At 55.2% G+C, this 26310-nt stretch overlaps 1 protein-coding gene across 7 annotated transcripts in view; it reads right to left on the bottom strand.

The window, feature by feature from the left end:
• Nucleotides 1–26310, bottom strand: part of CARS1 (cysteinyl-tRNA synthetase 1) — a 46301-nt gene that overhangs the window by 5153 nt on the left and 14838 nt on the right. For all 7 annotated transcript variants that reach the window (XR_004350942.1, XR_004350943.1, XM_032638823.1 and 4 more), the window contains 12 exons: nucleotides 25657–25806; nucleotides 15699–15839; nucleotides 15412–15500; nucleotides 13673–13794; nucleotides 10021–10133; nucleotides 9481–9609; nucleotides 9091–9220; nucleotides 8902–9005; nucleotides 8424–8521; nucleotides 8061–8250; nucleotides 7497–7565; nucleotides 5145–5226 (listed from right to left, as the gene is read on the bottom strand). Coding sequence is in view for 5 of the 7 variants with exons in the window: in XM_032638823.1 (XP_032494714.1) it covers nucleotides 5145–5226; nucleotides 7497–7565; nucleotides 8061–8250; nucleotides 8424–8521; nucleotides 8902–9005; nucleotides 9091–9220; nucleotides 9481–9609; nucleotides 10021–10133; nucleotides 13673–13794; nucleotides 15412–15500; nucleotides 15699–15839; nucleotides 25657–25806 (1417 nt within the window). In the remaining 2 variants the exon portion in view is untranslated. The remainder of the gene's footprint in view (nucleotides 1–5144; nucleotides 5227–7496; nucleotides 7566–8060; nucleotides 8251–8423; nucleotides 8522–8901; nucleotides 9006–9090; nucleotides 9221–9480; nucleotides 9610–10020; nucleotides 10134–13672; nucleotides 13795–15411; nucleotides 15501–15698; nucleotides 15840–25656; nucleotides 25807–26310) is intronic.

Below are 26310 nucleotides of genomic sequence, written 5' to 3'. Positions count from 1 at the left end.
CGGCACACACGAAGCAGCCAGAGTGGGCAGAGCTGAGCAGACGGCTGGCGTGGCCTCTGGGCCTGACGGGACGGGTCCTTCAAGTCTGGACAGTGTTAACCGCTGCACCACCTGGTTAGGGCCGGTGAAGGCCCAGGAGCTCGGGGGAGCCTGGGAGAGTCCTGTAATGGCCATCACGGACGGCGCCCAGGGTGTCTGATGCCCAGCCAGACCAGGGAGAGGCCAGCCCGTTTGTACTTGGGCTTGAAGAGCCCATATGGGCTCAACCCCAACTAAACACGATTGTGCAGACGTCAGGAGAGGCTCACCCGGACATTCCAGCTCTGAGACCCTGACCTCAGGGTGAAGCAGATTCAGCTTTGGGCTAGGAACTGGGCCAGTGGGAACTCCTGCTGGTGCCAGCAAAGCAGACCCCTCCCGCCCTGCGCTGTCCCTCCCCGCAGCACTGACCACGGCCCATGTGGTCACTCACTCACCTGTCCTGTCTCCACTGTGTCCCCAGAACCCAGGGTGCTCCCGCAGCACTGTGCCGGTGCCCCACAAGTCCACTCACGGGTGAATGAATGAATGGACGATGCCCCACACATCTCAGGGGATGCCCGCGCCCCAGCCACACGTGCAGCGTGACGCACAGTCTCCCGCTTCCCAACGCCAGTCAAGGAAAAGCCCCGTTCCAGCCCCGCAACAGGGCTGGTGGGACGAGGCCCTTTGTATCTGGGCCCTCCCCTCATTCTGCCCCTCGGGGCCCCTTGCTCAGACGGGTCCCCCCAGAGCCCTGAGGAGACCCCAGGGCACTGGCCCAGGCAAGTGCCCAACGGATGCTTGCTCACCGTAACGGGAAGGGAAGCAGGCTGGCCCTGCCATCATTGCCACCGACTCCCCTCCACACCCTCAGGCCCAACCCCGCCTCCCCGCCATACCCCCAGGGGAGAGACACCCCTCCCTGGGGCCCCTCAGGCGCCATCCTCTAGATGGCCTCCACAAGGCTGAGAGAGCGACCCTCACCTCCATCTGAGGCCTGCTCTGGTCCACGGAGCTCAAACTTGCCCCCGGGATTTCCTTCCAAACCTTTTTCGCACTTTAGGAGCCGGCTTTCTCTTCCACCCTCTCCCGACTTACATTTCTGAAGAGGGTCTAGTGCCCACAATAAAGAAAGAGCTCCTACAGCTCAATAAGACAAATGACCCAAATAAAAATGAGCAAAGGGGGACTTCCCCGATGGTGCAGTGGTTAGGAATCCGCCTGCCAATGCAGGGGACAGGAGTTCGAGCCCTGGTCCGGGAAGATCCCACATGACGCAGAGCAACTAAGTCCGTGCACCACAGCTACTGAAGCCCACACACCTAGAGCCCGTGCTCCGCAGCGAGAGAAGCCACCGCAATGAGAAGCCCGCGCACTGCAACGAAGAGCAGCCCCCGCTCAGTGCAACTAGAGAAAGCCTGCGCGCAGCAACGAATACCCAAAAAACGCAGCCAAAAATAAATAAATAAAAATAAATAATTTATTTTAAAAAATTATTAAAAAAAACAAACAAAAAAAACCGAGCAAAGGGCCTGAATAGACAACTCTCCAAAGGAGAGGTTCAGACGGCCAAGCAGCTCGTCGTCACTACTCATCAGGGAAAATGCAAATCAAAGCCGCAATGAGATTCCCCTTCACACCCACCAGGACGGCTATTAACAAAAATAAACAGAAAATAAAAGGGGCTGACAAGAATGTGGAGAAATCGGAACCCTCGTGTGCACCGCTGGTGGGAACACATAATGGTTCAGCTACCATGCAAAACACTTTGGTGGGTCTTGAAAAAGTTAAACGCAGAATTACCGTATGATCCCACGATTCCTCTCCTAAGTGTGTACCCAAAACAACTACAACAGGGACCCAATCCGATGCTTACACATGCATATTCACAGCAGCCCTGTTCACCAAAGGTGCAAACGGTCCAAACACCCATCAACGGCTGAATGGATAAACGGAAGCGGTATACGTATCTGGTGATTATTCTGCCCTAAAAAAAAAATGAAGCATCGCCACAGGCTACAGTGTGGACAACCCCGAAAACATTCTGCTGAGAAGCCAGAGACAAGAGGTCACACACTGTGGGGCTCCATTTATGTGAAATGCCCAGAACAGGTCAATCCAGAGACAGAACACAGGTTGGTGGCTGCCAGGGGCTGGGGCAGGCGGCGTGACCCTGGAGGGTGGAAACATGCTGGGACCCGAAGGAGACGGTGGCCGCACAACGCTGGGAAGGCGCTCAGCGCCACTGAATGGTTCACTTTAAAACGGCCAGGCTTACGTTACGCGAGTTCCACTTCAGTAAGTTATTTTTGTTTAAAGGGAAAACCCCAGTTGGATATTTTCGAGGAATTCAATAAACCAACTCTTAAACATATGGAACAAAGGTCTCAGAACAGCCAATGCAACCTTAAAAGAAGAGCACAGACGGGGAGCTTGCCTCCAGGGTGGGGTGGGGGGAGAAGCCCGTACATGGAGACAGAAGATGCTGTCCCCCACCCCGCCCACCTGCCATACCAGCAGGAGTGAAGCCAAGGCTTTTGGGGTCTTCCCAATGCTGTGCAGATCCGGGTCTGAAGTTGCGGCTACTGAATCTGGGGCTGGGATGGAACCTCATACAAGGCCCAGACAGGAGCGGAGGCTGCCCTGTGGAGAAGAGGCACTGGGACAGCAGTGGGGATGGGCGGATCTGTGTGGACCGGCTCCCAGTGGTGGGTGCACAGAGATGGGGCGGCCGGTGGCTGGCAGGGCCCCTTCTGGAAGGAAGCAGCTGCACCACCACGACGGAGCCCAGCAAAGGAAAACAGGTTTCCCTGGACGTGGGCCAAGGTAGTGACCTTCCCAGGGCACCTGGCAAAGCGTGCTAGCCCCGGGGACCTCACAGCCCTGCAGATGCCAAGGGGCTCTGACTCCAGGCTCTAGAGGGGAAGGAGCGTGTCTCTGTGTGGCCGTCTGCTGGACGCGCCTGCCAGCACCTCCCCGTACCCTGCAACTGCGGTCCGCACCCTTCCCCGTGTGTACTGTCCACAGAGCCACAAGGCTCAGGGCGGGGCAGCCTGCATCCATCAGGGCTGGTTACTGTGGGGCGGGGCTGTGACACGGGAGTGGAAAACAGATGGGCAGTGAGCAGGGAGACCTTGTCGGGTGCAGGCTTGGAGATGCTACAAAAGGAGACGGGATCCATCCACAGATGAACAGATGAGCAAAATATGGTCCATCCACACAATGGAATGTTACTCAGCCTTAAAAAGCAAGGGAGAGGCTTCCCTGGAAGGGCACAGTGGTTAAGAATCCGCCTGCCAATGCAGGGGACACAGGTTCGAGCCCTGGTCCGGGAAGACCCCACATGCCGCAGAGCAACTAAGCCCGCGTGCCACAACTACTGAGCCTGCACTCTAGAGCCCGTGAGCCACAACTACCGAGCCCGTGTGCAACAACTACCGAAGCCCGTCTGCCTAGAGCCCGTGCTCCGCAACAAGAGAAGCCACCGCAACGAGAACCCTGCACACCGCAACGAAGAGTAGCCCGCGCTCGCCTCAACTAGAGAAAAGTCCGCGTGCAGCAACCAAGACCCGGGGCAGCCAAAAATAAATAAATAAATTTAAAAAAAAAAAAAAAAAAAAAAAAAAAGGAAGGGAATCCTGACCCAAGCTACAACGTGGATGAACCTGAGGACGTTACGCTCAGTGAGATAAGCGAGACGCAGAAGGACAAATGCTGTCTGATTCTACTCACATGAGGTCCCTGGAGGAGTCACACCCACAGAGACAGAAAGTAGATGGTGGGGATGAGGGGTTGGGGGAGGGGAGGGGAGTGAGTGTTTAACGGGGACAGTTTTTTGGGAAGATGGAAAGTTCTAGAGATGGATGGGGGTGATGGTTCAAAACAATGTGAATTACTGAAGGCCACTGAACTTTACACTTAGAAATGGTTGAGGTGGTAACTCCTACATTGTGTATATTTAACCACAATAAAAAAACGACGACAGCTAATGGCTACCATCTCTCCAGTGGCAGAGAGGCTCCTGACGCCCTGCCGGTCTCCCATTCTGACCGCGTGCCCGTCCCGGCCCTTCTAACTTCTTCCCAATTTCCCAAGCCTCTCCTGGTCACACACCCACACTCCACATCCCTGCTGGCCAGGCCTGAGCTCTCTGGCCAAATGGACTGTGGGCACTAAAGGAGAAACTGCTTCTTTCTTCTCTGTCGGTAGAGCCCCCCTGCTCTGCTGGCCCTGGGACAGGCCCCGGCCAGCTCCCGCCCCACCCCGGGGCCTGCCCACTCCCCACTGAGGCATAGCTCCCCTGGAGGCTCCCTGACCGCCTATCTGGCCTCTGCTGGCTCCACCCTTGGGAGGCCCCACCCGGATGAGCTCCAGGTGTGACTTCTCATCACACAGGGTACTGGGGGGGGGGGGGGGGCCCAGCACACCAGGCGACGACAGTGGGGGTCTGCCCCGACCCCCATGTGACCCCAGGCAAGGCCTCTACCTTCCAGGGGCTTCGCTGCCCACCTCTGTCGAATCACGAACATTAAAGAAGCAACATGAGGACAGCAGCTGGACCAGGCCCGGAACCTTGCAAGGTCAGTTTTAGCCGTGGTGGTCATTTGTGAGTCCAGACCACCACAGTAAGAAGCAGACTGCCTGCCTGAGGCCACTCACCGCCCGCTTAACAACTGCTCAAAACTGGCCCCAAAGACAACACGTTTGATCCCAGCTCATCCCAAGTCCCCAGGGCCGCTGGCGAGGCCCCGAGCAGAACCTAGAACTGTCCCCAGCAGAGGCTGTGCAGTCACCACAGAGCCTCTGCAGGGCAGGGACAAGGACACCTCCAGTCCTCACCCTGCGGACGCCCCAGAGAGCAGAACCGAGTCACCACAAACAAAAGAGGTGAGGAAACGCTGGCCCCTCACAGTGTCCCCAGGCTCTGCTCGGCTGCCCTGACCGTAGGGGCACTTGGCGTCTAGACGTGTGTGTGGCTACCAGGACTTGACTGGGGCGGGGGGTGTCCCTGGATCTAGTGATCAGAGGCCAGGGATGCTGCTCATCACCTACAACACCCAGGACAACGTGCAGCAGAGGACCGGCCAGGCGTGCCCAGGCCACGGAGCGCGTGACGGCCTCACCTCTGTGCTCACGGGCGACCCTTCGCACTCCTTCCCGGAACTCCGACAACACCTGCAGGTACGGCATGACTGTGGGCTCGAGCTGCGGAAAGAACATTTTGGGTCACCGAGAGACCAGCCACCCTCGTGTTTATGAAGGACAGAGCCCAGTACACGCGCCGCAGGGCAGGGCTGCCAAGGGACGTGTGGCTGGCGGACGCCCCGTTGTGACCCGCGTCCAGGGTGCGCGTGCCCATCCCCGACGGTCGGCTCACGGACACGGGGGCGTCCCGCGTGGTGGCGCGGACAGCACAGTAAGAGGGTCCCCTTCCCCCCAGCGAACTGAGTCCTGTGGGCGGCCCCGCCCAGTGGCTCACAGGAGCTCCTTTGTCTCAGGCAGACACGGCTGTTAAAAGCCTGTCCCTAAGGTGACACTGGGCGTTCCCAGGAGGGATGGTTTTCTGAAGCTGAGGCCGTTCCTCCTGGGCTGGGGCCTCCCTTCCACTGGGGCCGGCACCACAGAGCCCGGCTGTGCTTGGGTCCGACCCGAGGCCACACACACGCCTGTGTACCATCAACTGTCTGCTGTCCACACGCACCCTCACGTCTGCGCAACACTGAACCACCCACGGTGACTCAGAGGTGGCCATGGGACGCAAAGCCCACTGGAAAAGGAAAACCCAAGAGGGCGAATCCAAACCAGAGAAATAACAATTTTATGGAAAACCTTTTTTGTTACATCTACCATATTTTTCCACTAGACTCCGTGCCTCCGTGCAGCTCAGTGACCAAAATCCCAACGATTAAATGCAAAGGCTGGTGAGACCGTCAAGCCCTCAGCACGGCCTAAGCCGCTTCAGGCCCAATCTTGCGCATGGGCTGAGGACACGCCTACCCGCCCGCACACGCACACGGCCGCAGGGGAGCCTCGCTGCGGGGAGCTGGCCAGCGTGCCTGAGGTCGGCCTGGAGGAGGGTCTCAGGCCGGCACCCCCAGCGGCCCAGCCGACTACACTACCCCAGCACACGCTGTAGACCGCTCAGTACTAGGTGGTTCAAGACCCGCTCCTAAAACCATGCAGGTCTGGAAGTAAAGCCGTGAACTCTGAAAGGCGTGACTTCGGGCCTGTCCTTCGGCCCAGCCGGCACCCACCACGCTTCTCGGGGCCGCTTATTCCAGGCAGCTGTTTTCAAAGGGTGGGTGGAGGAGGCTTGGGGGCCAGAAACACCAGGCATCCGATGCTGGACGCATTTTTTTTATTTTTTATTTTTGTGGTACGCGGGCCTCTCACCGCCGCAGAGGCTCAGCGGCCATGGCTCACGGGCCCAGCCGCTCCACGGCACGTGGGATCCTCCTGGACCGGGGCACGAACCCACGCCCCCTGCATCGGCAGGCAGACTCTCAACCACTGCGCCACCAGGGAAGCCCTGGACACATTTTTTTAAAGCTCAAAGGCAGACTTCCTTCCAAGGTGTTTCTAGCGTGTGTTTCTCCTTAAAAAAAATACACGTCTAGGATTGCTTGCACGAGAAAACAAAGCAACCACGTGGGTTTCCTTCCTAAAAAGCACCAAGTACCATAGCAACAGCCACTTCCAAGGCTGGCAAGGGGCCCGGGGACAGGGCCTGGCATTCTGTTTCCTGGGGTGCAAGTCAGCTCCTGGGGAAATACCCCTAATCTCCGTCCGCAGGAGAGAGTGCCTCACGCCGTCCCTCACTGGGTAACAGGACTTTTAAAAGGTTTTGCCTTTTTACTTTGGACTTGACCCGTTACGTGTAAGCATTTACGGGTGCCTTCTAACCAAATACTTAAAGAGCGTTCCCGACCAGGGGAGGAGGGCCAGCGCGTCTCAGATGAACCTGAGTGTGTGCCTGTCCTACGTGATGTTCCTCCCGCAGCAGAAACCGTGTGTCTGCCCGGATGCCAAGTTCGAAGGAGATACCAACAACCACTGGCGAGTTTTCTCACTTGCACGGACCCACTGGACAGACGGTTCCACATGTTGTCTGCCTACAGGTGCACGCATGCCGGGAAACGCGGGCGCGGGACTCCTGACGCCCTATGGCCGTAGTGATGCCCATGGCCGTGATGATGCCCCGTGGCTATGGCTCAGATGCTTGGGGGCTGAGGACCGGCCCGTGCAGCCTGGTCTCCTGGGACCGAGCTCACAAAGACAACACAGCTGGTGGTGAGGACGGGGGCGGACTGTGCCCAACTCCCCAGCCAGGCCGAGACTCGGCCACGTGGGGCTCAGGCTGGAGGGCCCAGGGCAGGCTGGGACCTACTGCTGGTCTCAGACGCCCCAGGAGGGAACACCAAATTGGCGGGGCGGCCAGCAGGGAGCTTCTCTGGGCCCAGGTGTGCTTTACTCACATTGAGGCTGGTTCCAGGTCCTCCGACGGGGAAACCCAGGGAGCTTTCCTCTTCTATGGCCCCGAAGATCTAGGGAAGAAAGAGGCATGCAGGACAGGAGGTCCTGAGAGGTGGCAGGCGGGGACCGGTCCTCGAAACACGCCGCTGCGCCCGGGAGGGGCGGGCCGAAGTGCCGACGGCCTTGCCGGGTGGGGAGAGACGGAAACCTAGGCCTGGGTGCCCCCGCACCTGACCCAGGACGAGGTCTGGCTCCCGCTGCCCTTCCGGCCCCTTCCCAGCATGAGCCACTGGACCACGGAGCCCCCTGCAGAGGACCCGGGACTTGTTAGCACGAGGTGGGCGTGGTGAACAGCATGTTAGGGCCACTTGTGGGAGAAAGCCCTTGTGCTTTTCAAACCTCCAGACAGGAGGGGATAAGCAGAGGCAAAGAGGAGAAATTGCTCGGAGCGAGGACAGGGGCAGGGGGCTTGCTGTCTCGGGCACAGGCGTGGCAGGACCCGAGAACAGAGCGGCGTGGCTCCCGTGACCCGCGGGCCCGCACTGGCACCGTCGCAGGGGGCTCACCTTCAGCATGTGTGTGAGGTACCGGGCGACGCTCTCCAGCAGGGCGCGGTTGGGCCTCCTCCTCGCGGCCTTCCGTGCTGCCATGTAGTGGTTGCACTGGCCGACCAGAGCCCGCATCTCCTCCAGGACGGTGCGCGTGTCGACGTTATCACAGAGCGCCTCATGAACCGCGGCCTTCTTGTCGTAAAAGCTGAACGGGAAGCGGAAAAGGAAGGCGGGGGGCGTCAGACAGACGACCTTCCCGGGGCGGCCCGTTCTGAGCGTGGCTCTGCACGAGTGGGAGGGACGGCGCCACCGGCCTCCCCACTGGCGGGCGTGCTGCGGGGACCGCCCGTGGGCCCCAGAGAGAAGGCGCCGCCTCACCTCTTGTTCAGCTCTGTTTCCTTGTCTTCCCACTTCTCAAACTGACCGGCTACCTCAACGGGGGCTCGGAGGAGGTCTTTCACGTTTAAGAAAAACTCCTAAAATATGAAAATTCCTTCTAAGAGCATTCAGACCTTTCCATCCCAGAGAAACCTGGGAAGGAGCCGTCCTGCTGACGTGCCTCCACTGACGGTGCGATCGGAACGTCACACAGGTGGAGGAAGTGAAGGGAAGGGTTTTCCTTTGAGACAAGTGGGTCCGGTTTCAGCCTTGGGGGCCCCTGAGGTGCAGCCAGCGGGTGGGGCTGAATGAGAGGCGCCACACGTGACATGAGGTGTCTTGGGAAGGTGGCGCGGAGCTGGCCTCCCCCCAGAGCTTAGTGGCCTTGGCCGCGTCCCGTTCCCTCTGGGGGCCGTGGGGAGCAGGCACCGCCTCCCCCTGTGCTGGCCCAGAGCTGCCTCGGGGAGGCGGGACCCACGTTCAGGAGCTTCTCAAACTGCAGCGCCGACTCCATGCTGTTGGCCGAGTAGTCCAGCGCGTCCTTCCACGAGTGCATGAGGAAGGCCAGGCGCAGCTGCCGGGCTGCGGAGAGAGGCGCGGGGCTCCTTACCTCCCGAGCGGCTCCAACCCCGTGCCTCCGACAACAGAAGCGTCCAGGCCTCTTTACCTGAGTGCTTCTTCAGTGCGTCTTTAATGGTGATGAAGTTCTTGAGCGACTTGGACATCTTGCAGCCGGCGATGGTCAGGTGGCCCGTGTGCAGGAAGTACCTGACCCAGCAGTCGTTTTCAAAGTAGGCCTGAGTGGACAGGGCGGGCGCGGGGGTCAGGGGCGCCGCTGCGGGCCGGACAGAGGGTGCCGGCCGCTTTCAGGGCACCTGACGTGCAGAAGGAGTGCCGCCCGGCGTGAATCCGGGTCTGCGCTGCCAAGGGCCAGGCTGCTCACACGCGAGCTGGACTAAGTAATGCGGTTCAGAGCCCCTGACGTGGAGGCCAGGCTCTGCTGGGGAGCACCTCGCCGCCCCCCGTGTGTGCCCAGGACGGCGACCTCGGCCCCTACCTCCGACTGCGCCAGCTCGTTGTCATGGTGGGGGAAGCGGAGGTCGAAGCCCCCTCCATGAAGGTCCATTGAGGCTCCGAGGAGGGTGCCTGCCATGGCCGAGCACTCGATGTGCCACCCTGGACGCCCCTAGGGACCCAAACGTGGTGAGCACCGTGACCGCCCCGTGACGGGCCGGGACTCGCTCCCCTGTCCACGACCCTCAGAACCCCTGAGCTCTATGGGAACGAGGGTCAAGTCCCGCACACGAAAAGACGAATAGGGCCCCAGGCTATAAAGGTCACAACAAGCTTCGCGAAGGCCAAGGAATCCCCCGCTCCCGACACCTCTTCCCGCAGCTCTGGGCCACCAGGACTGTTGTCACAGGGGATGTCGGAGGGCGGATCCGTCCCCTAGTACCCCGGGTCAGAGACTGTTGGGACAGAGGGGCCTCCAAGGCGGTCCAGTGCCACCACCCCAGCCATGCAGCGGAAGACGCAAGTCCCAGGAAGGCAGGGAGGTGACGGCCCCAGGCCCGGGCGCCCCATCCCGGGTGCTCACCTTTCCCCAGGGGCACGGCCAGGATGGCTCCCCGGGCTTGGAGGCCTTCCAGAGGGCGAAGTCGCTGGGGGACCGCTTCTCACTGAGGCGCTCAGCCGAGACGCTCAGGTCGCCTGCGGACACAGGGGAGGCGGGTACTCGGTGGATGGAATTGTCTCGGTCCAGGGACGATTCAGGTACTTGTTTGTTAACTTGGTCAAGCACTCCTTCAAGTTGACTGTGACCAGATTTTGGAGTTGCCCAGGGTCTAGATACGAAGCCCTAACCGCAAGCTCAGAAGCCACGGCCTCACAAGCCGGCGTCCGAGGGCGATGACCCCTGGACCTGGACCCGCACCCCCTGCCTCCACTGCCGCCCCACCTCGGCCCCTCGTCTAGGACAATGACAGTGCCTGGCCCAGAGTGTGAGGCGCTGTTCTCATGGGCCTGCCTCGGGGACCCGGGCTCGTGTAGGCGGGATCTTGTACTAAGACCCAGCGGGCCTCTTGGCTGTGGTTCTGGGGGGCATAAGGGCAACCAGGCTGCTGTGTGTGGCGCCCCCAGCCTGAAGGTGGCAAATCAGGACAGGGCAGCTGCGGGAAGGAGGCTATGGACCAGTCTAACCCCAAGAGCGAACGGGAACACTGCTCCCTGGGCCAAGTTCCGTTTCCTTGGAAGACCCTCCCCCTCTCCCTCCCCACACTCGCTGAACGCAGATGAAGCCAGCCAGAAAGGGAATCCACAGCCCCACGGGAGACGTCCCCAGACCACGTGCTGGGGCCACGGACACATCGGCCTCCTGAAAATGAACACCCACCGGTCAGCCCAGCCTGCAGGCGGGGCATCCCCGAGTGGGGAGGCAGTGGGGGCTGCCTGCTGGGTGATGGGGCCTCTGCCCGGCACTCAGGCCCTAGAGGGCCTCACCAGGACACCTGCTGGAAAACTCCAGAACAGGAATGAATCTCATTCTCCTGTCCAGGCTGCAAACGCAGGATGACTGGAAAAAGGCCACTTTGGGAGGGACACAGTGCAGACGGAGGCACCGCTGAACACAAAGACTGGGATGGTGAAACAGGCACTAAGCGCAGAATACTTGGAAAACACAACCAAGAACCAGGAAAAGGTGCCACAGTTGGAAACGCAGGGGTAACTGCTATTAACATGTTGTTGGAAACGTAGGGGTAACTGCTATTAACATGTTGTTGGAAACGTAGGGGTAACTGCTATTAACATGTTGTTGGAAACGCAGGGGTAACTGCTATTAACATGTTGTTGGAAACGCAGGGGTAACTGCTTTTATGTTGTTGGAAACATAGGAATAACTACGATTAACATGTTGGTGTCTTGACTTGTGGGTTTGTGAATCCATGTAAGAAGAACATAGACACATCCAACAAACAGGACAAGTACCACGCTGGTCTTGTATCTATTTTCTCACCGTGCACATTTTAACCACGGTGTCGGGGACGGCAGATACTCAAAAACGTAATCTGACCTGGCGCCGGGACCTTCTCTTTTACCCACCCTTTACCGGACAGGTAACGTACGTTGAGGTTTTAAACTTTTCTTCATAATGAACATGGTTACTCATGAATGTCTGTAACTTTAAAAATCAACTTTGAAAAATCCTGTACCAGAGGCTCTGCTCTGTCTCACACACCCTTCCCCCGCTCTGCATTTGACACAAATGTCACTACCTGGTAACACTTGCTATTTGCTCCTGATTTTTTACGGAAGAGAGATAAACCACACGATCCCTCTGCTTCCCCCTCTTGGTGTCATTTCTGGTCCCCTGACATGGCTCTCCCACCGTGAGCCCCATGATCTGAGGGGTCTGCCTCTGATGCCTGGCCCTGCTCAGTGGCCGTGAGTCTGAAACGCCGTTGGGTCGGATGGTCACGCTGTAAAACTAACTCGGTCTGCCTTTCCTCCATGTTTCTGTGTCGTCCTGTTTTAAGTTCTGATATCTCTTTAGAACAGAGCCCTTGAGGTAAAGATACTTGATCAAAACGTATGAACGAAAAAAAAAAAAAAAAAAGTATGAACGTCGTACAGTCGTACGTTGACGGCACTGTAACCTGTACAGTAAAGCTGCCTTTGTGTCCTGACAAAGACTCCTGAGTCTGTCTAAGGCCTGAAGTCTGGGGAGACTCTGTCAGCAAGCCAGGACTTCAGTTCAGTCCTGGACAGCGTCTCCTCCAACCGCAGCCCGGAAATTCACAAGTCTGCCTGGCCGCTGACCATGCAAGGGCATACAGACAGAAGTTTACCACCCACTAGACCCTCTAATTGTTTAATATCTTCTACAACGTCTAATACATCACATCTTTACAGCTCCCTGTCCATTTATCGTCACATTTTGAAAATCTGGACATAAGGCTGGTATATACTTATGCTCTAAGTATACTTAATGGTGAAATTTAAGTAAGGACAGGGACTTTGCCAGTGGTGCAGTGGTTAAGAATCCGCCTGCCAATGCAGGGGACATGGGTTCAAGCCCTGGTCCAGCAAGATCCCACATGCCACAGAGCAACTAAGCCCGTGCGCCACAACCACTGAAGCGCATGTGCCTAGAGCCTGTGCTCCGCAACAAGAGAAGCCACCGCACCGCAACAAAAAATAGTCCCCGCTCGCTGCAACTAGAGAAAGCCCACGCACAGCAACAAAGACCCAACACGGTCAAAGGAAAAAAAAAAAAAAAAAAAGAACATCCTTTATCTTAAAAAATAAATGTAAGGACGATAAAAGCGGTAACGGTACCCGTGGTTAAAAAAAGATGAACATATTTATGGCCAAAGTGCCTCCCAGAAACGCTGGTGGATAAACAGCGTGTGTCCGGCAGTGTGAGAGCAGCCCCTGCACTGCTCCCCCCGATACACTGAGGGGGTGAAAGTAAACACTTATGAAAGACAAGTAGAATCCCGCCTGGTCCAGAAAAGGCACTGTGTCTCTGCTTAAAACGTTTGGATCAAGATGGGCCCGGGGCTGTTGTTATACACAGTCACACTCTCTGCGCTGAGAACACAGCCGCTCTGAGCTGCTGCCCGCGCTTCTCACGGCAGGACAGCTCTGCCCACAGCCACAGTCTGGACTTCCAGAGAAGGACCGGGCTTCAGTTCCCACCTTCCTTTTCCCACAGCCGCCTTACAAGTAACAGCTGCTCGCTCCTGCCCTGGGATGGGGGACTGCCCTTCCCCGCCCAGTGCCCACCTCCGGCCCTACTCGTGGGATCGGTAAGTAAACGATCTTGTGTCTACTCCCTCACTGGGGTACTGCACGCCTTCGACCAAAGCACCCTGGGGTTTTCCCTCCGCAGGCTCCCCGCTGCCCCACGTGGGTACACGTGCCCTCGTTCAGCACCGTGTGATTCCTCTCCACACACCCGCCTGCGTGTCCAGCACAGCCCACCCGACCCTTGGGTGCTCTGGGTGCCGAGAGATCAGCAAAGTCCAACCCCACGGCCGAGGCCCCGAGGTCTGTACGCTTCTCAGGATGGCACTGCAGCCACTCACTCTTCTGTTTCTTAAGTATAATACATTTCAGGGGCTTAGTGTACAGAGCTCCTAAAATCCCTTTAGGTGAAAAACCACGGTCCCCGTGAACCTTGGTGACCCCGATCATGTGCGGTGAGGCCGCGGCTCCACTTGGCTCTGACTTCGAGCCGGTCCGTTTACCTTCCCCCTCCTGCAGGGCCTTCTGATCCCCGACGGCCTCGGGCACCAGCTTCCCGTAGCAGTGTCCCTCACTGTTGGCAAACTTCACCGTGTCGAAGTAGACGGACCCGTTTGAAACGTAGCTGGAAAACAGAGCCATTGGGGGAGGTGTGATGAGGTGCTCGCGGGCCGGCCTGGACACCCGCAGGCCGTTGGGGCATCTGCTCCAGCTGCGAGCCTCCCCTGGTTCGGCCACGCTGCGGGGAGGCCAGGAGGCTGTTCAAACAGAGCTGCTGTGTGGGCTGAGAGGGGCCGGGACAGGGACTCCACACTCCCTGACAGCCTGTCCCTCCGCCCTGCCACCCTTGCCTCTGTCTACACGCCACCACCTGCCCGGCCCGCCAGGCTCTGCCTCCTGGGAGCATGGGGGTTACTCCAGGCTGGGATGCCCTGTCTCCTCCCGCCGTGGCCCTGCCCACATCACTCAGCTTGGCAGTCTGGAGTTGCCCCACGGTGACCGTGTGACGGGTGGGGGTGGCGGTGGGGGGCGGTGGGGGTGCAAGGAATTATCGTCCTTTCGCGAGAACCCACGGCCTGGTCCCTGTGCCAGGCACTTCCTGCTGCTCCAAGGCCCCGCCCGCCTCCCCTCGCGCGAGGGGGATGGCAGCTCTCCCGGGCGGGGGCCTGGCATCAGCACACAGACGCCTGGCCCCCGTCCACAGGTCCACTTGCTAGCAGCCTGTTTCTGAAAACGCTGACTCAGAGACGGGAAAAGCGTTCCACGCAGGCAGATGGTGAGGACGGTAACCTGGGGCCAAATCCTGGCCCGGCAAGGATAAAGCCCACCCGCCTTGGGACCCAACACGAGGAAGACTCTGAGCGCCCTCACCATGTGGCCTGCGTCTCCAAAGACCTGGAGGTGCCCAAGGGCAACGGCGTGCTGCTTTGGGGACCTGGTGACGCGTGGCCTTAACTGGGAGCTTCCCAGTGGACCAGGGGCCAGGTGGTACCTACAGCATCTCTCCCTGTGGTCCCCAGGGCAGGCCACGGGCCTGGGCAGAGGTGCTGGCCAGCCCCTTGGGTGGGGGTGGCCCCAGGTCCTGGACTAGGCCCCAAGCTGTATGACCAAATCTGCCGGGGGCTTCGGGGACAGGCTGGGTGTAGCCAGCACCACCCTCCTGCTTCCCCTTCCTGCCTGGAACAAAGACATGGCCTCCGTACAGCTAAACGGTTGTTTGAACAGCCGCCACCACCAAGGAAAACCCAGAGGGTTCTCTTACAAAGCAACTGGGAAGCTAAGAACCAAGTGGCACAGAGGAAAGCGGCTGCCGATAAGGCGAAGTTACGGCTCAACCGTGTCCTCCAAATCCACATGCTGGAGTCCTGACCGCCAGCACCTCGGAGTCTGACTGCATTTGGAAAGAGGGTCTTTACAGAGGGAATCAAGTGAAAGTGAGGCCATTAGGGTGGGGTCCTAATCCAGTACAGCCAGTGTCCTTATTAGAAGAGATCGGGACACAAAGGGAGGCACAAGCGGCACGTGTGCACGCACACAGGGACCCCTGGAGCTGTGCGCTGACTCTTCTGTGGTTTGAGCTGCCTGCCGCGTGGTGCTTTGTAACGGGAGCCCCAGGGCACCACCACCCTGAGCAGCAAAACCGTGCGCTTTTCTGCTCCCGGTCTGGAGCCAGAGGAGAGCCGCTTTCCCTGGAAAACCTGCCTGGAATGCTGCGCAGCCTTGAGCAGGGCCTCAAGCTCACCCATAACCGTTGTCCACAATCTTCCGGACGAAGTCCACGATCTCCGGCACGTACTCACTAACGCGGGTTAGGACATCTGGAGGGAGGACCTGGGGACGATGACAAAGTCCTGGTTCAAGGGGAGCTGCAGCACTGCTGGCGCCCGGAAGCCCCCTGCTCCCCGCCGCCACGCTCATCTTTAACTGAATTTACTTGCAAAGTGAAATGGTCTGGATCCCACAAGGCCTTCTGGTCATGGGGGATCCTCAGCCCAAGACAGCAAGGTCAAGACAGTCGGCGGCACTTACGTTCAGGGCTTCCATGTCTTTGTGGAACTCCGCTTCCCAGAACTTGGGCAGTTTGGAGAAAATAGAATTGTCGCTCACTTCACTGCCATGCATGGAATCCAGCCAGTCGGAAAGCAGATCCTTCGCTTCTTCCAACAGCACCTGAAGAAAGAGAAACAGAATATCCGCCCACACGTGCAACTTTCACGGGCTCACAGCTGGCGCGGTCAACCTGTGTCACTCGAGGCCTCGGATGCACAGACGCGGCCCCGACCCAGGAGACCACGGCGCTCCCACGGATGGCCTGGCGGTTAAGAGGCCGGAGTGTTCAGAGCGCTGACCGTGGCGCCGGAGGGTCAGGGTGAGCTTGGGGAGGCCCAGCGGTGCAGGGTGGGAGAGCACGTGGTGTGGTCAGCCACAGCCTGGACACCTGAGTGCTCGAGGGGAGGGTCACAACGGGAGGCGGAGCCACGTCCCGGTGGGAAGTCTCCAAGGCCACGCCGCCCTGCCGGCCACATGCCATTGACCAAAGGCCCCATGGTGCAGCATGGGTACGAGTCGTGTCCTGTCGCCGCAGCACTCACACCACACACAGGAACGTCCATCTGAGACGTGATGTGACAGCATCAGGGCTGCAGCCGGAGTCCCGAAGGCCAGGGGGACCTGGAGCTCTGCCCTGGAGGAATCTAGTGTTTTTGCTCATTACCCGGAGCCGACAGACGTGGGGACAGGCAGGCGGTCTGCGGTCCACTGGCAGGGGCGGAGGCAAAGACCAAAGGGTGGGGGGAGAGGGCGCAGGGAACCTGGGCGTGGAAGCGGTGGCAAGGGCACCCCCTGTGGCAGCTCCCAGACAGAACAGAGCCGCTCATGTGCCACTGCGCTGGGGGACAGCAGGGGAAACCTCCCAGGACCAGGCTGGTGCCCAGGGGCAGGGCCTGCCCCATGCGGAGGGGCAGAAAGCCCACCCCCGCCCTCGGGATCGACACAGATCATGACCAAGCAGAAGAATGAGATTCCAATCAAACAAACTTCTAGATAATTCTTGGGTTTCCAAACAAGAAATCAAAATGGAAATAAAAAACCGTTCAGAAGCAAATAACGTCAAAATACGTGGAAGTAGCAGAAATGATACTTAGAGGAAAATTCATGGCCTCAAATGCTTAAACCAGGAAATGAGCTGAAGTCCTGAGCTGCCACTCTGTCCCGACAATGAGCGAAAGGCTGCGCAACTACTCCTCTTAGATCCGTAAGGGAAAGAGGCCCAGGGCAAACTGCCGCCCCTTGAACAGCAGAGAGACGGGCAGGTGCAGAGAACGCCACTTACCGGGGCAGAAAGTGCTTGGGACCCAGTGACGGGCAGGGAGGCCGGAACTGAAACTGACCACCCGCTGGAGGCTCGGTGTGGACGAGTCCGAGATCAAAACTCCAGGGCGACCCAGCCTTTGGGGCCCCACAAATTTGTGAGATTTACCTCTAGGAGCCCTGACGGTTACTCACAGTAAATATTGGAGAAAAATCCCCTCATGCTTCCGGCACGGGGAGAGGCAAAGGAACTGCTCTGAAATATGACAAAGCATTCTGTTCCTAACCAGGCTGCCCTCGGGAGGAACCGGCTAACCAGAACCTAAGCTGCTGGGGTTCTAGCAGAGCCTACCTGACCTGGGGGAGGAAAACGTCCACCTCCAGGCCCCTCCACACGTCCTGCCCCATCTAAGGGGGAGGGGAGGAGAAACCCAGAAACACCTGTGATGTTCACAGGCCACGGGCACAGGCCACTGAAGGACTGAGACCCATCACAGGACCACAGAGGGCGTCCTCGCCACACGACTACTGACAGCAGCTCCTTCTACCCAGTACATCACGTACTAACTACCATGAAAACAAAGCACAAGGCGTACCGAAAGCCGAAACGCCACTTTTCGGAAAAGACAGAGAGAGCAACGGGACCAGACGTGGCAGGGATCCTGGGATTATCAGACCAGGGATTTAAAACAACCGTGACCAATATGCTAAGGGCCCTAGTGGACAAAGCAGGCAGCGCGCGAAGCCAGGTGGGGAATGTAAGCAGAGAGCCGGAAATCCCAAGACAGGACCAAACAGAGATGCTAGAGGGGAAAGCGCCTAAATGGAAATGAAGAACGTCTCTGATGGGCCTGACTGGACGTGACTGAGGAAGGAGTCTCAGCCTGAGGAGATCTCGGTAGCAGCCTCCAAAACTGAAAACCAAAACGCCTGTGTTCTCAGAGGCTGGCCAAAAAAAACAGAACAGAGATCTCACTTGTCGCGACTGAGACTCGGCGCAGCCAAAATAAATACATAAATAAATAAGTAAATAAATATTAAGGGCTTCCCTGGTGGCGCAGTGGTTGAGAGTCCGCCTGCCGATGCAGGGGACACGGGTTCGAGCCCTGGTCCGGGAAGATCCCACGTGCCGCGGAGCAACTAAGCCCGAGTGCCACAACTACTGAGCCTGTGCTCTAGAGCCCGTGCTCCACAGCAAGAGAAGCCACCGCAGTGACAAGCCCGTGCACCACAGCCAAGAGGAGCCCCTACTAGCCGCAACTAGAGAAAGCCTGCGTGCAGCAACGAAGACCCAACACAGCCAAAAAAATAGTGATAATAAAAATAAAGATAAATAAAGTTAGCTTGTTGCCAATTAAAAAAAAATTCAAAGTAAGCGGAAGAAAGGATATAATAAAAAATTAAAGCAGAGGGACTTCCCTGGTGGTCCAGTGGTTAAGACTCCGTGCTCCCAATGCAGGGCTCCCGTGTTCGATCCCTGGTCAGGGAACTAGATCTCACGTGCGTGTAGCAACCAAGAGTTCGCATGCATAACTAAGGAGCTCACGTGCTGCAACTATGGAGCCGGCGAGCTGCAACCAAGGAGCCCTCGAACTGTAACTAAGGAGACTGCCTGCTGCAACTAAGACCCAGTGCAACCACACAAACAAATAAATATTTTTTTTAAATTAAAGCAGAAACCAGGAAATTAATAGAGAAAATCAACAAAACCAAATGCTGGTTCTTTGAAAAGATCAATAAAATTGATGAGCCAAGTTAACCAAGAAAAAAAGAGGACACAAATACTAATATCAGAAATGAAAGAGGGGACATCACTACAGACCCCATGGAAGTTAAAAGAAGAATAAAGGAATATTATAAACAACTCTGTGCCCCTAAATTTGATAACCTGAAGGGACCAATTCTTTGAAAGACATAATCTGCCAAAACTCACACAACATGATACAGAGAAATCTGAATAAGCCTGTATCCATTAAAGAGGTTAAATCAATAATTAATAACTTTGCAAGATAGAAAGCGCCAGGCCCAGATGGATTCACTGCTGAATTCTGCCAACACTTAAGGAAGAAATTATACTAATTTTCTACAGTTTCTTTCAGAGGACAGAAGCAAAGAGAATACTTCCCAGTTCCTTCTAGGAGGACAGCATTACCCTAATACCTAAACCGGACAAGGACATTCCAAGAAAACCACAGATCAATATCTCTCGTGGGGGCTTCCCTGGTGGCGCAGTGGTTGAGAGTCTGCCTGCCGACGCAGGGGACGCGGGTTCGTACCCTGGTCCGGGAAGACCCCACATGCCACAGAGCGGCTGGGCCCGTGAGCCATGGCCGCTGAGCCTGCGTGTCCGGAGCCTGTGCTCCACAACGGGAGAGGCCACAACGGTGAGAGACCCGCGTACCGCAAAAAAAAAAAAAAAAAAAAAAATCTCTGATGAATACAGATGCAAAATCCTTAACAAAATATTACCACACTGAATGCACAAAAGGATAGAAAGAATTATATACCACAACCAAGTGAAATTTATCACAAGTATGTAAGGCTGGTTCTACTTTATAAAATCAATCAATGTAAATCATCACATCAACAGACGAAGAAAGAAAAACCACAAGGTCATACCAATAGATGCGGAAAAAGCATCTGACAAAATGCAACACCCATTCATGATAAAAACTCTCAGTAAATGAATAGAGGGGAACTTCCTCAACTTAATAAACAAACAAAAAACAGCTACAAAAAGCCTACAGCTAACATCAGACTTAGTGGTGAGAAATCGGAAGCTTTTCCACTAAGATGAGGTAAAATGCGAGAATGTCCCCTCTCACCAGTCCTTTCCAACATCATACTGGAAGTCCTTGCTAATGCAATAAGGCAAGAAAAGGGCAAAAAAAAAAGAGGATGATACAGGATTATAAGCCCATCATAAGTTGAAAATATCATTAAGCTGAAAGTGCCTTTAACACACCTAATCTACCCAACATCATAGCTTAGCCTAGCCTACCTCAAATGTGCTCAGAATACATTAGCCTACACTTGGGAAAAATCATCTAACACCAATCCTATTTTACAATTAAGTGTTGAAATAGCTCATGTAAAGTATTGAATACTGTTCTGAAAGCAAAAAACAAAATGGTTGTCTAGGCACAGTGTAATTTTAAGTGTGTCAGTTGTTCACCCTGGCGATCTGAGGCTCACTGATGGTGCCCCGCATCCCGAGAGAGTACTGGACTGCGTATCGCTAGCCCAGGAGAAGATCAAAATTCAAAGTATGGTTTATACTGACTGTTTATTGCCTTTGCACCATCGTAAAGCCAAAAAATCCCAAGTCAAATTGTCAGAGGTCGGGGACCGTCTGTATATTGCCTGGGAAAGAAGACAAAACTAAAGGCCAGGAAATAAGAAGTGGAATTTGAAGTTAAAACCACAATACCGTTTACATCAGCATCCGAAATGAAATACTCACATATATGTCTTACAAAATACGTACACGACCTACATGAGGAAAACTACAAAACTCTGATGAAAGAAATGGAGAGACATTTCATGTTTGGGGATAGGAAGGTTTAATACTGTCGAGGTGTCAGTTCCTCCCAGCTTGATTTGTAGATTCGATTCAATCCTAATCAAAATCCTATCGAGTTATTTTATGGATATTGACAAACTGATTCTAAAGTGTACATGGAGGGACTTCCCTAGTGGTCCAGTGGCTAAGACTCCACGCTCCCAACGCAGGGGGCCCGGGTTTGATTCCTGGCTGGGGAACTAGATCCCACATGCATGCCGCAACTAAAAGATCATACATGCCGCGTCCAAGACCCGGCACAGCCAAATAAATAAACAGATAAATATTAAAAAATTTAAAAAAGTGTATATGGAGAGGAGGCAAAAGACCCAGAATAGCCAACACAATATTGAAGGAGAACAAAGGTGGAGGACTGACACTCCCCGACTTCAAGACTTACTGTAAAGCTACCGTAATCAAGACAGTGTGGCGTTGGTGAAAGAACAGACAAACAGAGCAATGGAACAGAACAGAGTCCAGAAACAGACTCATATAAATATAGCCAACTGTTCTTTGACAAAGGAGCAAAGGAGCAAAAACAGTTTCCAACAAACTGTGCTTAACAACTGGGCATCACATGCAAAAACCATGAATCTAGACCAAGACCTTACGCACTTCAAAGATGACCTTGGCTTTGACAATGACTTCTTCCACACAACACCAAATGCATGATCCATGAAAGAAAAGAATTGATAAGCTGGACTTTATCACCATTAAAAACTTCTGCTCTGGGAAAGACACTGTCAAGAGAATGAAAAGACAAGCCACATACCGGAAGAAAATATTTGCAAAAGACACATCTGATAAAGGACTGTTATCCAAAATATACAAAGAACTCTCAAAACTCAACAATAAGAAAACAACCTGATTAAAAAAAGGTCCAAAGACATTAACAGACACCTCACCAAAGAAGACATAAAGATGGCAAATAAATATCAAGAGATGCTCCACATCGTGTGGCTTCAGGGAAATGCAAATTAAAACAACGAGATACTCTGTACATTATTTCAATGGCCAAAATCTGCAACACTGACAACACCAAAGGCTAGTGAGGATCTGGAGCAACGGGAACTCTCATCCGCCACTGGTGGGAGTGGAAAATGGTGCAGCCACTTTGGGGGACAGTTTGGCGGTTTCTTCAACAATTAGGGGCTTCCCTGGTGGCGCAGTGGTTGAGGGTCCGCCTGTTGATGCAGGGGACACGGGTTCGTGCCCTGGTACGGGAGGATCCCACGTGCCGTGGAGTGGCTGGGCCCGGGAGCCATGGCCGCTGAGCCTGCGCGTCCGGAGCCCGTGCTCCGCAACGGGAGAGACCGCAACAGTGAGAGGCCCGTGTACCGCAAAAAAAAAAAAGAAAAATTAAACCTACTCTCACCACATGATCCAGCAGTTACGCTCCTTGGTATTTACCCAAAAGAGGTGAAAACTTATGTCCACACAAAAACCTGCACATGGATGTTTACAGAAGCTTTATGCCTAACTGCTAAAACTTGGAAGCAGCCAAGATGCCCTTCAGTGGGTGAGTGCGTAAATACGCTGTGGTCCGTCCAGACAATGAGCTAACCTTCAGTGCTACAGAGAAGTGAGCTATCAGGCCATGAAAAGACACGGAGGAACCTTAAATTCACATTACTAAGTGAAAGAAGCCAATCTGAGCAGGGCACATACTGCATGATTCCAACTCTGTGATATTCAGAAAAGGCAAAACTATGAAGACAGTAAAAGGATCAGTGGTTACCAGGTGTTGGGGTGAAGGAGGGATGAACAGGCGAAGCACAGAGGATTTTTAGGGCAGGGAAACTACTGTGTGGAAGACTCTAAGGGCAGATACGTATCACTATACGTTTGTCCAAACCCACAGAATGTACAACACCAAGACAGAACCCTAATGTAAACTGTTGTGTGGGTGATGACAACGTGTCAGTGTAGTTTCCCCAGTTGTAACAAACATACGGCTCTGGGGGGGCGGGAAATGCTGACAGTGGGCGTGGCTCTGTGTGTATGGGGGTGGGGTGGGGGGTACACAGGAAACCTTTATTTATCAAAACACAAAACCTGTTTTGCTGTGAACCTGAAACTGCTCTAAAATAATAAACTCTTAAAAAAATTTTTTTTTGAAATAGAGAGAATAGAGAGGATCAACACATTCAAAGGTGGAGCTCTGAAATGATCCATCAATATATAATATTGAAGGGCTTCGCTGGTGGCCCAGCGGTTGAGAATCCACCTGCCAATGCAGGGGACACGGGTTCGAGCCCCGGTCCGGGAAGATCCCACATGCCGCGGAGCAACTAAGCCCGTGCGCCACAACTACTGAGCCTGCGCTCTAGAGCCCGCGAGCCACAACTACTTTGCCCGTGTGCCACAACTACAAAGCCCACGTGCCTAGAGCCCGTGCTCCGCAACAAGACAAGCCACCGCAATGAGAAGCCTGCGCACCGCGATGAAGAGCAGCCCCCTCTCGCCGCGACTAGAGAAAGCCCACGCACAGCAACGAGGACCCAACGCAGCCATAAATAAATAAATAAATAAATAAATAAATAAATAAAACCCCAGCAGTATCTTGTATGGGACTCGACAAGCAAGGAGCATTCAAAACATACCTGGTGGGACTTCCCTGACGGTCCAGCGGTAAAGAATCCGCCTTACAATGTAGGGCATGTGGGTTCAATCCCTGGTCAGGGAAGTAAGATCCCACATGCCACAGGGCAACTAAGCCCGCGAGCCACAACTACTGAGCCCACACACCCGGGAGCCAGCGCGCCACAACTAGAGAGAGAAAACCAGCATGCCACAGCTAGAGAAGCCCACATGCGGCAACGAAAGATCCCGCGTGCTGCAACTAAGACCCGACGCAGCCAAAAATAAATAAATAAATAAATCTTTAAAAAAAAAAAAAAAAAAAAAAAAAACCATACCTGGAGAACAAAAACAAGGTGAGGCTTCCTACCTCTCCAGGCATTGGTGACAGACGCGGTGAGACTCACACAGAGTGGATAACCTGACCTATGGAACAGAGCTGAGACACGACACACGACAGAAAGGGGCTGAGGAAAGGGGGGGCCTCCCATATCTGTGCGGGGGAGAGGGGATAGGATCTCTACTCACATGACTTACAAAAACTAATTCTGGGGGATCAAAGACTTAAATGTGACCTGTACAACTTTAAAATCCTCAGAAGAAAATACTGGGGAATATATTCACGTTTCAGGGCAAGAAAGATTTCTTAAGACACAAAACTGCCAAGTTTAGGGAAAACAGGTAAAGTTGAATACATTAAAACTAAGACCCTCTGTTATTAAAAGGAAGTGAAAAGAAGAGCCACACATTAGGAGAAGGTGCTTGCAACACATTTAAATGAGAAAGGATTAGTGTCTGGGGAAAACCCAAAGATGCTTACAAACCAGGAAGACGACAAACAGCCCAGTGGAAAACGGGGCAGAAGATGGATGTGCAGAATTACAGCCAGCAAGTGAACACGTGAAAAGATACTCAGTCTCAGGAGAGGTTGGAGAAATGCAAATTCAAACCACAGTAATTACCACTTTACAGTATACGTTCCGTTGATAAAGAGGAACGAATCCAGCAACACAAAGTGCTGGTGTATAGGCAAATTAACAGGACACTGGAAGCATGTCAGCAGGAGGATACATTTACATGTAAGACATCTGGTCCATCAGACGTTTGGTCCACACCAAAAGGCCTCTGAAGTGTGGTCCTATCTAAAACCATTTGGCATGGACCAGATATAACCATGGACGTTTTGGATGGGACCAAATTTCAAGGACCTCTTGGCATGGATCAAATGTCCTGCAAAGTCAGGAAAACAGAAAAGCACAGGGGTCGACAAGGATGTGAAGACACTGGAACCCCTGTGCTCTATGGAAAACAGCACGGCAGTGCCTCAGAATATTAAAAGTTGAGCTGGCGTACAACCTGCTTTTGGGGGTATACCCACAGAAGAATTAAAAGCAGGGACTCGAACAGATACTTGCACACCCATGTTTATAGCAGCATGAGTCACAAGAGACAACGCAAACGTTCATCAAAGGATGACAGGACACACAAAACGTGGTCCCCCCACATCACGGAACAGTACTCAGTCTTAAGAAGAGAGGACGTTCTGACACAGGCTACAGCGTGGCTGAACCTCGAGGACAGTTTGCCGAGTGAAATAAGCCAGTCACAAAAGGACAAACACTGTGTGATCCCACTTGTGTGAGGTCCCTGGAGGAGCCAGATTCATGGGGGCCGAAAGCAGACGGTGGGGCCCGGGCTGGGGGAGGGGAGGGGAGTGGGCGTTCCATGGGGACAGAGCGTCCGTTTCGGAAGACGAAAGAACTTCTGGAGATGGACGGTGGTGATGTTTACGCAACCATGTGAACACATGTACTTAAAAATGGTTCAAGTGGTAACTGTATGTTATGCATACCTTACCACAATTTTAACAAAAAGGGCCTCACTGGAATCGTTGGGAAGAGAATTCCCAGCATCACTGCCGGTAACACGGAAACGTAACCAGCCTCTCAGGAGAAGAAATAAACGGCTGGGCCCGAGGCGTCCACAGCAGGGAGGGCGGGACCTCGTGCGGCCCGTCTCAGAAGCGCGCCCGCGGGAAAGCCCTCGTCCCCAAGATCCCGTGCGCCTGACTCCTCACGAAGCTCAGGACAAGCACACCAAGCATCCTGCCCCGCGAGGCCCCAGAAGAGGGGGGCCCTGCAGGCGGCCACCCCCTTACACGTCCGCGCCCTCGGCCGCAGCCTCCCTGGCTGCATCCTTCCCGCGGTTCTGCGAGCGGCCGGCAGGGGGCGCCGGCGCAGAGGAGAAGGGCCGTCGGGACCGGAGGAAGGCTGGGCACCCGGAGCCCGCCCTCAGGGGCAGAAGGCCGCCGCGGGGAAGGCTCAAGCCCAGCGGGTCCCCGCGGCCCCGGAGCTCAGGCCCACCGGCATCTCTCGCTCCGCCTGCCCCAGGTGCTGCCAGTGCCAACGCTGGACAGAGCCCCCGGCGAGTGTGGGAAACACCTTGAGGAGCCCGCTCCGCCCCGAGAGCACCTGCTGTTTCCCTGAAGGCAGTGGGGCAAAGGCGAGGGGCCGGCGGGACCCACCTCAGCCTCACCTGCACGCGGCCGTCCAGCTCCTCCCCCTCCAGGCCGCGCCGCGCCGGCTCCTCCAGCGCCTCCGCCGCCAGCCTCACCGCGCGCTCCAGGCGCTCCAGCATCTGCCTCTTGTCGGGATCCGAGGTCTCGCGTAACTTTGCTGAAAACGGCTGCGAGCGTGAGGAGAGGCCACAGCTGTTATGCCCGCTCAGCAGAACCCCGAGTCCAGAGGTGACTCCACGCACGAGGCCAGCTCTGCCCGTGGCGACCCAGAGGTCTGTGTCTGTGGAGTGTCACCCCAGAGGGACCCTGACCTGCGGCCCAGGCTGTCCTGCGCTGCCTCGTCTGAGCGAGCCGGGCGTGGCAGCGCCCTAAGGCTGTGCCCGGGGCCACGCGGGTGTGTCACCTGCCACCACGAAGGCACCACCGCCCAGTGGGCCCCCCTCGTCCGCCTAGAGGATTGCTAAGCCCTAATTTCATTCCTACTTTCTTCTTCCAGAGATAAAACATGAAAAGCACAACAGCAATGGTTACTGCAATTACTAAAGATGACAATTATGGAAAAGAAGAAAATGCCTTTTCCTGACCTCACTGTCTGACACCATCAGTTGTAATACTGCTTACTCAAAACAAAAATATTAAATTGGAAAGAACTAATTTCTTCAAATAATTCC

Source organism: Phocoena sinus, chromosome 8, assembly GCF_008692025.1.
Source record: "Phocoena sinus isolate mPhoSin1 chromosome 8, mPhoSin1.pri, whole genome shotgun sequence".
Classification (NCBI taxonomy): Eukaryota; Metazoa; Chordata; class Mammalia; order Artiodactyla; family Phocoenidae; genus Phocoena; species Phocoena sinus.
This window is presented reverse-complemented; position numbering and strand designations above follow the sequence as displayed.